Raw genomic sequence first — 16,278 nt, 5'->3', positions numbered from 1 at the left:
CAATACTTGGACAACCAATGGGAGCGCAGACGAACACTGTAGTTGGATATAAGCAAGATATTATAAGGTAATCATAGCTCATAAGGTAAGCACAAAATCACCAGAGCGTTCCCCTATAGCTTTAGCTCGTGTGTTTACTGCTGTTATTCAGTGATAAGATGATATCAGTCGCTCTATTGTTCACTTCTCCACTACTGTATATCACAGCAGGTCCTGCACTGTATTCTGTTCTCACACACACACACACACACACACACACACACACACACACACACACACACACACACACAGACACACACACACACACTTCACCTCTCCACTACTGTATATCACAGCAGGTCCTGCACTGTATTCTGTTCTCACACACACACACACACACACACACACACACACACACACACACACACACACACACACACACACACACACACACACACACACACACACACACACACACACACACACACACACACTTCACCTCTCCACTACTGTATATCACAGCAGGTCCTGCACTGTATTCTGTTCACACACACACACACACACACACACACACACACACACACTTCACCTCTCCACTACTGTATATCACAGCAGGTCCTGCACTGTATTCTGTTCTCTCACACACACACACACACACACACACACACACACACACACACACACTTCACCTCTCCACTACTGTATATCACAGCAGGTCCTGCACTGTATTCTGTTCTCTCACACACACACACACACACACACACACACACTTCACCTCTCCACTACTGTATATCACAGCAGGTCCTGCACTGTATTCTGTTCTCTCACACACACACACACACACACCCACACACACACACACACACACACACACACACACACACACACACACACACACACACACACCCACACACACACTTCACTTCTCCACTACTGTATATCACAGCAGGTCCTGCACTGTATTCTGTTCTCACACACACATGTACTTCACTGACATACTCATGTCACACATTTACTTCACTGACACACACACTCACACACACATTTACTTCATTGACACACACACACTCACAGACACATTTACTTCACTGACACACACACTCACACACACATTTAATTCACTGACACACACACACATTTACTTAACTGACACTCATTTCACACACACATTTACTTCACTGACACTCATGTCACACACACATTTACTTCACTGACACTCATGTCACACACACATTTACTTCACTGACACTCATGTCACACACACATTTACTTCACTGACACTCATGTCACACACACATTTACTTCACTGACACTCATGTCACACACACATTTACTTCACTGACACTCATGTCACACACACATTTACTTCACTGACACACTCATAGCACACACACACACAAACTTTTGAAAGACATAATGGTTTTATACTTACACTAACCCGACCCCTACGGATCAGTTAGAGACTGACAGACTAAACTGTGACAGAATTGTTATTGATCGTGTCTAAATATATATCCAAATGCAATACCTGATAAAAGGAAGTCATTGGGGAGCTGTGGAGACCACGGTCAGTGGCAGATTTCAATATCTTTAATCTTCCATGTTGAGTTAAAAGTTAACCAGCAGCCACCACAAATAGGGGCAACAAAACATTTAGTTGTTTGCTTGGATTTGTCTTATATTACATGCAATTGCGAATCGCAAAGACTTTTTCTTGCAAATGCGACTTTATTTCACAGAGTCGTAAGTTTATATCTAAATTTGAAGTGTGAAAAAAAAAAGTCGCAATTACCTTTTGGTTTATTTTATTTCGTGGCGGAAACAAGCTTTCACGGAAAACTGAATCCAGCATCTAAAAATAAGGTATTGCTTGTCCTAACTAACATCAGCTGACGTCTTGTCTGTGCACATTGCAGAAATAATAATAATAATAATGTCTGCTTAGTATATGCTATAAGTCATTTTTAGTTAGTTACTGGTTTAGCCAATCTCATGGCAAAACGTACGATTGTTAGAAGACAAGTAAAGTTAGCATTTAGGTCCACCCCTAAACATACCTGTCAGCAGATCGTATGAAAACCAGATTGTACGAATTCAAACAAATAAGCCACCAATTCGCCAAAACGTATAATAAATATAAACTGGAGTGAGATTGTGTTGGTTCAGCATTATTGTACACCAGTTTATAAGTGTGCGTTGACTCCCGGTCTCCCTCCTGTCACTTACACTGAATGGTGACGTGGTTCTGGATTAGCTGAGATCTTTTGGGAGCAGCTTTGGGAATAATGCACTGGCCACAATCGGCTGTTGAGTTGGCGTAGAGGAATGCCAAAAAGGCAGATAGGAAAACCAGCAGGTATAGAGCCAGGAGGGCTCTGAGAATGAGGTTACAGCAGACTTCTTCAGGACACATGTTTGGGAAGAACCAGGAGATGGAGGAGGAGGAAGAGGAGGAGGAGGAAGAACTAGACTCACGGGAATGAGATAGTTCACGCTTGTATATTCTAGTAGGCAGGCGGTAAACTGGCCCAAGGATATGGGGGATTTATTTATATGGGAAGAACATCAAGGGCAGGATAGATGGATAGATGGATGGGTTGGCAGATCAATGGATGGATGGGTTGGCAGATCAGTGGATGGATGGGTTGGCAGATCAATGGATGGATGGGTTGGCAGATCAGTGGATGGATGGGTTGGCAGATCAATGGATGGATGGGTTGGCAGATCAGTGGATGGATGGGTTGGCAGATCAATGGATGGATGGGTTGGCAGATCAGTGGATGGATGGGTTGGCAGATCAATGGATGGATGGGTTGGCAGATCAAAGGATGGATGGGTTGGCAGATCAATGGATGGATGGGTTGGCAGATCAATGGATGGATGGGTTGGCAGATCAATGGATGGATGGGTTGGCAGATCAACGGATGGATGGGTTGGCAAATCAATGGATGGATGGGTTGGCAGATCAATGGATGGATGGGTTGGCAGATCAAAGGATGGATGGGTTGGCAGATCAATGGATGGATGGGTTGGCAGATCAATGGATGGATAGGTTGGCAAATCAATGGATGGATGGGTTGGCAGATCAATGGATGGATGGGTTGGCAGATCAATGGATGGATGGGTTGGCAGATCAATGGACGGATAGGTTGGCAGATCAATGGATGGATGGGTTGCCAGCTCAATGGATGGATGGGTTGGCAGATCAATGGATGGATGGGTTGGCAGATCAATAGATGAATGGGTTGGCAAATCAGAGGATGGATGGGTTGGCAGATGAGTGGATGCATTGGTTGGCAGATGAGTGGATGCATTGGTTGGCAGATCAATGGATGGATGGTTGGCAGATCAATGGATGGATGGGTTGGCAGATCAATGGATGGATGGGTTGGCAGATCAGTGGATGGATGGGTTGGCAGATCAATGGATGGATGGGTTGGCAAATCAATGGATGGATGGGTTGGCAGATCAATGGATGGATTGGTTGGCAGATCAATGGATGGATAGGTTGGCAGATCAATGGATGGATAGGTTGGCAGATCAATGGATGGATTGGTTGGCAGATCAATGGATGGATGGGTTGGCAGATCAATGGATGGATGGGTTGGCAGATCAATGGATGAATTGGTTGGCAGATCAATGGATGGATGGGTTGGCAGATCAATGGATGGATGGGTTGGCAGATCAATGGATGGATGGGTTGGCAGATCAATGGATGAATTGGTTGGCAGATCAATGGATGGATGGGTTGGCAGATCAATGGATGGATGGGTTGGCAGATCAATGGATGGATAGGTTGGCAGATCAATGGATGGATAGGTTGGCAGATCAATGGATGGATGGGTTGGCAGATCAATGGATGGATAGGTTGGCAGATCAATGGATGGATGGGTTGGCAGATCAATGGATGAATTGGTTGGCAGATCAATGGATGGATGGGTTGGCAGATCAATGGATGGATGGGTTGGCAGATCAATGGATGGATGGGTTGGCAGATCAATGGATGGATGGGTTGGCAGATCAATGGATGGATGGGTTGGCAGATCAATGGATGGATGGGTTGGCAAATCAATGGATGGATTGGTTGGCAGATCAACGGATGGATGGGTTGGCAGATCAATGGATGGATAGGTTGGCAGATCAGTGGATGGATGGGTTGGCAGATCAATGGATGGATGGGTTGGCAAATCAATGGATGGATGGGTTGGCAGATCAATGGATGGATAGGTTGGCAGATCAGTGGATGGATAGGTTGGCAGATCAATGGATGGATGGGTTGGCAGATCAATGGATGGATGGGTTGGCAGATCAATGGATGGATGGGTTGGCAGATCAATGGATGGATGGGTTGGCAGATCAATGGATGGATGGGTTGGCAGATCAATGGATGGATGGGTTGGCAAATCAATGGATGGATGGGTTGGCAGATCAGTGGATGGATGGGTTGGCAGATCAATGGATGGATGGGTTGGCAAATCAATGGATGGATGGGTTGGCAGATCAATGGATGGATTGGTTGGCAGATCAACGGATGGATGGGTTGGCAGATCAATGGATGGATGGGTTGGCAGATCAATGGATGGATAGGTTGGCAGATCAGTGGATGGATGGGTTGGCAGATCAATGGATGGATGGGTTGGCAAATCAATGGATGGATGGGTTGGCAGATCAATGGATGGATTGGTTGGCAGATCAACGGATGGATGGGTTGGCAGATCAATGGATGGATGGGTTGGCAGATCAATGGATGGATAGGTTGGCAGATCAATGGATGGATGGGTTGGCAGATCAATGGATGGATGGGTTGGCAGATCAATGGATGGATGGGTTGGCAGATCAATGGATGGATGGGTTGGCAGATCAATGGATGGATGGGTTGGCAGATCAGTGGATGGATGGGTTGGCAGATCAATGGATGGATGGGTTGGCAGATCAATGGATGGATAGGTTGGCAGATCAATGGATGGATGGGTTGGCAGATCAATGGATGGATAGGTTGGCAGATCAATGGATGGATAGGTTGGCAGATCAATGGATGGATGGGTTGGCAGATCAACGGATGGATGGGTTGGCAGATCAACGGATGGATGGGTTGGCAGATCAATGGATGGATGGGAAATCAAATACATTTAGACATGGATTGATAGTGGGAGGGAAAAATGCAAAAAGCAAGAAGGGGAAAATGAATAGAAATGACATAGAAGATGAATAACAGATTTACACCCCTGAAAACAGACATGAATGAAACAGCAAAGGAATGGCAAATGGAACAGAAACATCTCCGTTGTAAATACATTTATCTTTACACTTATTTAAAGGAATTTAAAAAGAGTTGTTCAGAAGACACGCAAGAACCAATGGCAACTTTTACTGTCCATTTCAGAGCTTTGGTGGAATTTAAAATTAATAGTGATTTATTTTTTTTATCCACATGGATTTTTTTTTTGAGTGGTGATAATTTCTGCATAGGTTTCATTAGGTTTAACATGTATGCATTATTCATGAAAGAAGTGATTACATTATTACTCTACAAGTATCTTATTTCGGTTATAAAAAGATTAAGAACTGTGAGTGGGGATTGCATGTACAAAAAAAAAAAAAGTATTAAGCAAAATATGTATTTATTTCTCTGGGGTGAAATATGACAAGGTCTTGACAGGTGTAATGAGATTCACTCTTATTCGACTCTAAGGGCCAGATTTACTCACAGCTTGCAGCAGCAAACCCTGTTTTGGTGTTAACCACTACAGTCCGGATTTACTGAAGACACGCAGTGAGAAATAAGCGCTGAAATGCGAGGACAGGGTTATTTCTGCAGATCATCTTATTGCATATGCATTTGTAGGAGTTTCCCTTTCAGACAGTATTTATAGGAGGAGAGTGTTTAAATGAATTATGCAAGGTGATTTACTAAGGTTTACACTCGTCGATTTACTGGTGTTTGCACCATTATTTACCCGGCCAAAAAAAGCATTAAACCAGACGCTAATTTGCGCTGCTCTTGAGATATTGTGTTGGTCATTATGGGAATGAAATCTGTCTTGTGTTTAGAATCAGAATGTATAACAACTGAAAATACCATTAAATATCATGAAAAAACAGTCACATGACCATCTGCACATTTATGTCACACAACCTAATCTACAGATATTTACACAAGGGACACAAGCGTTGTTCTAGCGTCAAAGCTCACAATAGCAAAAAGAGGAACAGAAAGTTAGAAGGCATGTGGGAAGAAAGCTTAAAATATAAAGCTTCATCTCCACAGATATTCACCAACCGTAAATTATAGAGTACGGTGGGCCAAACTAATAACACATGCAGGAAACAGGTGATCAGATTCTGTAAGTTTCCAGTTTTATAGCATGACACAGTGTATAAGTACAGGCTGCATTCAACAGTTATTGTCTGAGAGTAATCGTTTAAGAATCGGTCTAATAATTGACTACTAATCTCAAAACTCGTAGCAGAAAAAAAGGCAGGAAAGAATGAAATATTGAAGCAAACATGTCAATGTTTCATGTCTGAGAATGACTCTTCCACTGTTCACTAGAGGTGAATATGAATATGAATATAACGGTAAAAGTAAAGCAATAACCGGTTGCTGATCTGAAGTCTGCGTTAGGTTCACTGTACCTTTAATGTCCTCATCTTCAATTGTGGTGTTGGCACTTTCTGATGATTCCTGAGAGAGAACAAAAATATGAATGAAGGAAGGAAGATATAAACAGGCTCATGTTAAATGAAAAGTAAAAACAGTCAGAGAAATTATTAACCCCCTTTTTAAAAACCTAGTTCCATATTGTAGTATATCTGGCTCGATACGTTTTATTACAATTGATCTGAATAGAACAGACAGTATGTATATTGTGATGACATTTGAAGATTATGTGCACCAAGCAAGAGCACAATGTATTTCTACTGTGTAAAGTGAACTCTGAGACAAACATTTGAAGACCTCAGTTGAAACACACAGATGAACACAAGTATGATGGAGACCGACATTCAGTGACAGTGAATTGTTCTGGATTTCTGCATTTATTACTTATTAAATGATCTTAATTGAACGTGTGTCCTGTTTAAACCTGATATTAAGGTGCGTTTTGTTTTATTTATTAATCTGGACTGTTATGAAAGAGCAGGGCACCTGTGCAAGAATCTTTTGTAACATATAAATGTCTGTCACTTTTTATCAATTTAATGCATCCTTGATTAATAAAAGTATTCATTTCTTCCCCCCCCCCCAAAAAAACATTCTTACTGACACCGAACTTCTGAACGGTATAGTGTTTAATGTTACAAAAGCTTTCTATTTCAGAAAAATGCTGTTCTTTTGAACTTTATATTCCTCAAATAATCCTCAATAAATGTACACAACTGTTTTCAACACTGATAATAATCATAAATGTTTCTTGAGCAGCGAATCATCATATCAGAGTGATTTCTGAAGGATCATGTGGAAGACTGGAGTAATGATGCTGAAAATTCAGCTTTGATCACAGGAATAAATTACATTTTTAAATATGTTCAAATAGAAAACAGTTCTTTTAAATTGCAATAATATTTCACAATATTGCGTTTTTTTTAATTAAATAAATGCAGCCTTGGTGAGCAGAAGTGTGACTGTGATAATAGACAACATTCACCAGATGCAGTACTGTAAGCCACATTTATAGCCCTTAACCCTTGTATTCTGTTCGATTTCTGTGTACTCCCCTTATGGACCGGGTCAAATTGACCCTAATTGGATTCAATACAATTACTCAAAAATCACACTATGAAAAACAACAAAGATTTAGATACAAACTGTAAACTTTTAATATCAACATTTGTCAAACATTACAAAAACATTATATCTGAAAATATGATTTATGAAAATGATTTTAAAACATTTTTTAAAACAGTTTTGTTTTGACAAAATTGGAAAATAAACAGTATACTGATTTTTTTTGCATATATTTTTTTCTTCCTTTTTTTATTTATTTTTTACATTTTTATGCTTTGAACATCGTAACTGAACAAAAAAAATTGCTGTATAATGAAATTTTTTCATTTTCCTAAGTTACCTTTCCCTAGTTTCCTAAGACCTATTTTCCTAGTTTCATTATTCAGTCACTGGGAAGTGAGAAACCAAACATAACAAAAACATACATCAAATAAATGTTTTTTATTTATTTTTTGGCTCTGTGAAGCTGCCTTTGAAAATCCTACATAAAAGTTTTGGTTAAAAGCTAGGTATTTTAGATATTTTGAATATTGAAATGAGAGCTTATTTTACTATCTGTGTCTGACAAAGATTTTCATCTGTAATTTGCAAATAATTCTGAACACTGTCATTTTATCTTTTTCAAGTGTGTTTGGTTAGGGTTAGAGCACTTTTAGATGCACTTGCACGTTAGAACTGGAGTTGAAGTGCCCTGACATACAGAAAATAAATGCTTTTATTTTGTGTCTGTACAGTTGCTTTTGAATGGCTGCCTATGAGGGTCAAATTGACCCGCGAACATCACGAACGTAACAGTAATTTTGTTTGTATATGTCAAAACACATCAGCATGTTGAAACTTTGTTTGCATGTTCATCCTTATAAATGAGAAAAAGTCACAAAATATCAAGAAAAAGGTTAACCAGTATTTCCAACAACTTGAAAATCGAAACGGGTCAAATTGACCCGCAACATAACACAAGGGTTAATCTTAATATTTCAAGATCACTTAATACCTTGTTTCCATCAGTGGGATTGTGGATTACAGTAGTTTGAGGCTCCTGATAGAGAAGTGCACAGAGAGAGAAAGGAGGATAAAACACAGATCAGAATCAGGATCAGAGAGTCGAAGAGTTAAAGGACACCAAGCCTTACACATAACCGGCTCTTCTCAGAAATACTGTATGCTGCACAATGTGGCCTGAAACGTTTCACACAAACAGCGCTTAACCTTTAGCAAAGGCCAGACAGAGCTGTTTTATACAGGGTTATTCTTACAGTATTCTTTGCCGTTAACAAAAACATTAGCAAAATCTGTGCAAATTGAATGACATTATAATGCTTCTTACTGTATGTGTTACAATGTAAATTGATGGGACATTTAGTTTTAAATGAAGTACATTTATTCTGCTAAAACTATCTATAAAAATGACGCATCAAAGTGCACCATATTAATAGAGAGTGTTTACTGAAGAACATTGGCAGAAATGAGCAGAAATATCAAACATGACAAACTCAGCTGACGCTCAAAAAAGCAATAATTAAATAATTGAAGTCAGGTTCATCCTTAATTCAAGGTTTTGAACTGCAATACATCAACTGCTCATTTATGGATATTAAAATTTTTGGATATATAAAGTAACGTTCTGTAACAAAGCTTGGTGAACTTTAGGAAGGAAGAAGAGCATAGTGGTTTAGAGTTAGTCATGTAATTGTGAGATGGGAATATGGGTTATTAATACAGAGCATCTTGACTACAGCAACACTACAGGATAATCAGCCGAAACAAGCATGCAGTAAATTGAATTAAAAGTGAATTAACTAATCGTTAAAATTACTAAGTTGAAAAGACACCATTTTGTTGTGTTTTGATTATTAAAATTCTCATTTTTATCACAATCATGTTGAAGCAATTGTCAACAGAAACCTACAAAGAAGTAAGAACAGCAGGTTTTGATTGAAAGGCATGTGTGTGTGTTTGTGCAGAGTTTTGAAAATACCAAAGTGTAAAAATAGACTGTAAAGTACAGTGTTGGTATGAAGAAATGTTCCGTACTGATATTTTACAGGTTTTTTTTACCCATGAATTGTGTCGTCCTTTGGGTTAGAATTAAAGAAAATATCTGTAAACTTAACATATTTCTTCCTTGCCACTGTTGCCTTTGGCTTGCTCAGTTGGGGATATTCAAATTAAATGACCCATCATACCACTGATCAGCTCTACCAAACTTGGATGTCTTTTTACAGTAATAAACAAACACTGTTAAGTTGTTTTGATTGATACTGTGAAGCAGCTTTGATACAATCTGTATTGTGAAAAGCGTTATATAAATATATTTGACTTGACATATATTGTATGGCAGAAAATTACCAATACCTTTTCTTTTTTTTCTACTGATTTCCCTCTCACACAATGTATACCCAATGAACTTGACTGAATTTATGTTACACATTCTTAGCTTATCAACATATGCTTTTGATGTTACTAGCTTGTGCTTTAATTACATTAGATTTGTAGACAAATATGAATTGTGTCAATACATAAATTCCTTTAGAAAACAATTATTGTAATTGATGAGTTCATGAAGGAAACACAGCCGTCCAGCATTCCTGTTTAAAAGCGTCCCAGAATGCACCTTGAGAAGCAGTTTAAGCAAAGAATGGCTGAATGTCAGATGGTCTTTATTTAGTTCAATTCTAATACTTTCATTTTTGTTTAGTTTTTTACAGAGATTTGATGACTTCACTATTATTCTAAAATGAGGTTCTATTTTAGAAAATCCAACCCAGACAGCAACATAGTATCGGCCCAGATCCGGCCCACTTCTGGGCCGTGTAGAATGGCCGGATCTGGGCCGACACTGTGTCGTTTACGGGTGGTGCTTGCCTAGATCACTAAGATATTCTGCGTGATCGCTAGAAAGCCAACTGTCACGTCTTTGCAATGTTCTGGTGCTGATATATGTTTCTATAAGGTTGCTAGGGTCCTAAAAATGGTTGCTAGGGTGTGGATAGGCCAGGGTGATACTTATTTGGCAGTCTGAGTCAGAAGAGCCCACCCTCATGTCTTTATGCTGTCCTGATCCAGAGATATCTCAGACAGCAACATAGTGTCGGCCCAGATCCGGCCCACATCTGGTACACATGGATTCCACACGGCCCAGATGTGGGCCAGATCTGGGCCGACACAAAGTTGCTGTCTGTCGATTTACTATACGGTTGCTAGGATGCTCTAAATGGTTACTAGGGCGTGGCTAGACATTTTTCAGGTGTCCCCCGTGTCTCTACAATGTTCTGATCCAGAGATATCATCTCATTCTTATTCAATGGGAGTCTATGGGGTGGTTTCTAGGGTGCTGAAACTGGTTGCTATGGCATGGCTTGGAAGTTGAAATGTCCACATTCATTGGCTGCTTGCTAGGCTGAGTGACACAAGCTCACTCCCAAGTGTCTACGACCTTCTGAAGCGGAGATATGATGTCACAAAGTTCTGTCCAATGTTAACTCTATGGGATTTTTCGTCCACTGGATGAAATGAAAGTCATTAAAGTCGCTAATAAAAGTCATAGCAGCGTTGTCCTCGATAATCTGAGAACTCATTATTTGGTGCGGGACGAGTTAGGTGTCGAAATTTGTATGTAAGATACAAGAAAAATTGGTATTCGCTTCACAAGCACCACTAATAATAAGAATAATGAATTAGTAATAATAATAAATTAGTTAGTATGTGTGAAAACGTTTAACTGGTACTCATCTATGACTCATCTATGAGTCCAGCATTTATCAATACACCCATACAAAATAAACTGTTGACTATGTCTTCACACTCTTAACATGTATGTTCAGTGATGCGTGTTGTGAAAACACGGTTAGTTCATGTATGCACTAGGGAAGAATCCTCAGTTAGCAAACACACGAGTACCGGACAAACGCTACATGGAGACCCTTAAGCACCATATGAAAGGAACCTTTTAAGAACATAAAACTCTTATGAAACCCCGTACTAAATTAAAAGTACGTCAAATTCACGAGCAGGTGGAGAAAATCATGTGTGTTGCATTCAAACACTTCAATAGTACTCAAGTCCACTGTACAAATTTATGTCATGGCAATTGTTACGATTGCCACACTTGAAATCAAAAATAAATGGAACAATACATAATCGCACTTTCAGAAGACATTGGCAATTATTTGACTGACTGCATTATCTTAAAGTCCCCCTGTGGTGAAACTCCAGCGTTTAATGTTGTTTATGTGTCTATGTGGTGTTTTTAATACGCTTTAAGACACACCATGTGTAAGTTCATAAGTCGACAGCATTGCTGAGTATTTCCTCCTTAAAACTGCAGTGAACCAAAGACAGTCTCAAAAACACGGTTTGAAATCGCTGGTGTTTCTGACGTCACAAACGACCTTGTAACCAATCAGATCAACGTGTGATCGTCAACCAGTGGATCTCTGAGCTGAGGGAGTGAGTGGAGGCGGGGCTCATTTGCATATTCATAGAACCACGAATACTAAATGGGGCAAGGGTGTCGAGTTACATTCAAACTGTTATAAGGCATAAAGAATTTTGTTGACAGGAAAAAAAAAACGTTTTAATATGAGTTTTAAGGGATAAAATGATTGACTACAGGGGGACTTTAAATGCAGGATTTTACACAAGTGAACGTGAATTGAACAGAGAAAGGCAGTTGTAACAAAGAAAAAAGTAACATTAAAAATGAGAAATGTGAAGCCAATGGGAAGAAAAAGCATCTGACAAACAGTCATACAGACAAAGTACCAGAGCAGGAGAGGGTTCTTTAGGGCTGCTGATTACGCTGGTTTTGTTGTTGATCTATAGATGGACAGAGGCAGACAAGCAAAGCTTTAGATCAGCAAATCATTGAAATTACACAGCTTGCATCACCTGGATGTTGAAGGAATAGTTAATTAGCATATTTTATCAAAATGACAAGAATTAACTATTCCTCAACTACAGCAAAATGGACTGTCAAATAACCAGATGGCAACTGTCTTTTATGCAAAATGGCATTTTACACAATGCACAAACTTCTGACTGAATTATGCAGAAGTTATTTAAAAGCCACAAAAGTTTATCAGGCATAAATGTGTGACTGAGAACAAAAAGAAAGAAAAACTGACTCCTAAGAGAATAATCCTGTAGATGAGTTTCATGTAATTCACAGGATCATTAAACAGCATGAAGCAGCAAAGATTTTTCATTGGCATCAAATGATACCTCTCTTCCCTTTAGGCAGTTATTATGCTTTTCTTTGACTATACATGTGTTTTTAAGACAAACAGCCCAATTAAATACAAAGAGTGTTCCCTACAGAGACTGGAATCAAACTGAATTGAAGGTAATCCTGCATATAATATTTCAGCAGGGACGTGCACAGGGGGGTTGCTCAGGTTGCCCGGGCAACTGCCCATATGCCCTTCTCACTCAAGTTGCCCTTCCGAGAAAAAAATTAAATCGTGCAATGGATGCAGAATTTCACGTAGGCCTAGATTAAAAAAAAAATCGCAAAGCCTCTTTCACTTCCATTCGGGCACCGAAAGTGAAAGTCAGTATGAAGGGCAAACGCTGCACGCGACCATAGACTGCACGCGACCGGCGTAGGGCCACGCAAATTACTTAAGGCCACGCCTCCATCTCGTGTCATAGTTAAAGCGCGCCGTCAAATGTGTAGCTACAACATCCACGACAAAATGAAGCGAAACTATCCTTCTGGTCACGAAAAGAGGAAGAAGAAAAAAAACATGAGAGTGAATTGCGGGAACAACAATCAGGTAAACTTGTGTTCTCTCCTCTCTAAGTTTGATGTCAGCAAAGTTTGATGTTTTTCGGTCTTGCTAACCTAGCTGGGCAGGCAGTGCATCTCTTGCATCACTTTGTGGCTGACAAAAGTGAGAGTAAAATACAATTATTTATTACGTTTGATTTTGATAAACGACAAAGTGCAACGGTGTTTGTTTACTGCAGCTCGGAAAACATAACCGCGTCGCGTGTGTTATCATGCGTTCATATGCGAGTGCAAGAAATGAAACTCGCATTTTTCAAGCAGAAATATGTGGAGACCAGACATACTGTAATACATGCACGTGAATGATGGCACTCCCAATCAAAGTACACATTATACTTTTAAAACAAGACACTGATTATCTAGTCTCAGTGTATTTTAAAACTCTAAACAACTGCACTAATTATGCAAGATAGAAAGCAATGTATTGACAATTTGACATTGATTGACTATTGATTTATAGGCTATATTGAATTAAAAATGTTGATTAGCTGGACATAATGGTCAAAATGGATGCACATCCCTCAGTAAATAATAACCATAAATCAAGAATTGCTTCAACATGCATAATAAAAAATTAAAAAAATCATACTGATGCCGAAAATGCCCAGGCTGTAGAAAGACCCAAAGTTAATCCCAAAAGCCAAAGCTCAGGGTTATAATTTATTATTTTCTTCTTATTTATGTTTACGTTAATATTCGCTTACTTAATAATATTCACTTATTATCTTAACATTCTATAGAAAATACTCTATTCAATAAATATTGTGTGTTTGAACCTCATTCTGTTCTATATTGTTGTACTTATTCTTTGACTGTTTTGTTTAAAGGAGGGAGGATTGTATGGGAGCGCTGAAGTGTCAGGTGTGACTGTGGCAATGGCAAATGGTTTACATAGCTCACGACATCACGGGTCAGGTAGAGGGCCCCTTAGCAGAATTTTGCTTAGGGCCCCAGGGAGGTCAGGATCGGCACTGGGTGTAGCAGTCGATTCTGTTCCTTACCGGAATTCCTGTTCCCTTTACGCAATCATACTACAAATCATGCGTAGTTGCCCAGATGAGCAAAAAGCACAATTGAATGTACGGGAAGCCAAAAGGTTAAAAAAGGATTGTATTTTTTCCGAAATCTAAGCGTTTTTTTTTTTATTAGAAGCGAGTTTTTCCCCATCTGTCAATTCAATCCAGATTATTTATTTAAAAAATAAAATAATAATAATAATAATTAAAAAACAATAAACAATAATATGAGGAACTCTTTTTCTCATGTGTATTTTGGTGACATTTAACATATTGTTAATACATTTTGTATACTGTTTACAAAGTTGTATATCATAAACCTGTCATCTTTGACGTTTGCAATCTTTATAAATAATAATAAGACCATAATATGAGGCATTGCGTCGTTTGGACATAAACACGATCAGATAAGGCAATTTGTATGGGCAAAATTCAACTGAATATATTCCTTCATATAGCCCGTGAGTTTTGGGAGAAGTGCCCTTTTTTCAGGTCAGAGCAACTGCCCCACAAAATTCCTGTGCACGTCCCTGTATTTCAGCTTCAGTAATAACCATGTCAATGCTTGTTTCATTCTTGTTAAGCCAATTAAACTTGCCTATATTATGCTGTCGGGATCAATGTTAACCAAAAAACATCAGAAAACCACAGAGGATATGAAGCAGACATGTAATACATTTTACAGGCATTATGCCTTGGGTCCTTATGATATTGAAAACTAAACATCATCCCTAAACCACTTTTTTTGCATTCAAAAACGTCAATCTTCTTGTAATGTGTCATTGGCTACAAATATGTTTATAACATTTCAGGTTGAGCTGTTATAACTTGCATTGTTTAAAAAGTAAAATACACAGTTTTACAAAATAAAAGGACAGGCTCATATACATAGAGCTGGAAAAGTGTGCCGTCTACATCTAAACATTAAAACTACTACAAAACTAGTAACTAGAGAAGTTAGTGAATAATGATATTGTTATAACTAGCACATCTCACCATCGCAACCTCTGCAGAGTTAGGCTTTCTTTTCTGCAGTTAGGTGCAGTAAAACATAATAATGAAACCTTATTATAACCATGCTACCAGATAATGACGCATTTCTCATTGTGCCAATGCTACTGCATAATTGACTGAAATGGAGCAAAACATCTAGCAACAATAATCTTATTATCCTCTCATACATGAAAAGGAAAGATATTATTAAAGCATATACAATAGGAAAAACATGATATAAACAAACATATTTTTCAGCTCTGCAGCTCTGCTAAGTGAAACTTCGACGCTGCGTCATGGAGTTGATGAGACGCCATCAGCGAGAAACAAGTGTAAACACATGCCAATAAATCATTGGCAGACGGTAGGTTTAGGGTAGGGATGGGTATGGACAGGTAGGTTTAGGGTAGGGATGGGTATGGACAGGTAGGTTAAGGGTAGGGATAGGTATGGACAGGTAGGTTAAGGGTAGGGATAGGTATGGACATGTAGGTATAGGGCAGGGAAGGGTATGGACAGGTAGGTTTAGGGTAGGGATATGTATGGACAGGTAGGTTTAGGGTAGGGATGGGTATGGGCAGGTAGGTTTATGGTAGGGATAGGTATGGACAGGTAGGTTAAGGGTAGGGATAGGTATGGACAGGTAGGTTAAGGGTAGGGATAGGTATGGACATGTAGGTTTAGGGCAGGGAAGGGTATGGACAGGTAGGTTTAGGGTAGGGATATGTATGGACAGGTAGGTTTAGGGCAGGGATGGGTATGGACAGGTAGGT

At 39.3% G+C, this 16,278-nt stretch overlaps 1 protein-coding gene across 15 annotated transcripts in view; it reads right to left on the bottom strand.

Annotated features, from left to right (window-relative positions):
• The window catches only part of camk2d1 (calcium/calmodulin-dependent protein kinase (CaM kinase) II delta 1), a 381,234-nt gene that overhangs the window by 298,541 nt on the left and 66,415 nt on the right, over positions 1–16,278 (bottom strand). For 4 of the 15 annotated variants that reach the window (XM_056272313.1, XM_056272329.1, XM_056272315.1 and 1 more), the window contains exons 14-15: positions 12,470–12,523; positions 6,616–6,664 (exon numbers count right to left, since the gene is read on the bottom strand). In XM_056272313.1, the coding sequence (XP_056128288.1) occupies positions 6,616–6,664; positions 12,470–12,523 (103 nt within the window). Of the gene's footprint in view, positions 1–2,205; positions 2,503–6,615; positions 6,665–8,699; positions 8,745–12,469; positions 12,524–16,278 lie in introns of all 15 variants that reach the window. The other 11 variants (XM_056272318.1, XM_056272317.1, XM_056272320.1 and 8 more) reach the window with 4 other exon arrangements.

Source organism: Rhinichthys klamathensis, unplaced genomic scaffold (genome assembly GCF_029890125.1).
Source record: "Rhinichthys klamathensis goyatoka isolate OS25496 unplaced genomic scaffold, OSU_Roscu_1.1 h1tg000334l_1, whole genome shotgun sequence".
NCBI lineage: Eukaryota > Metazoa > Chordata > Actinopteri > Cypriniformes > Leuciscidae > Rhinichthys > Rhinichthys klamathensis.
Note: the sequence above shows the minus strand (reverse complement) of the source record. Positions and strands in the feature narration are given on the sequence as shown.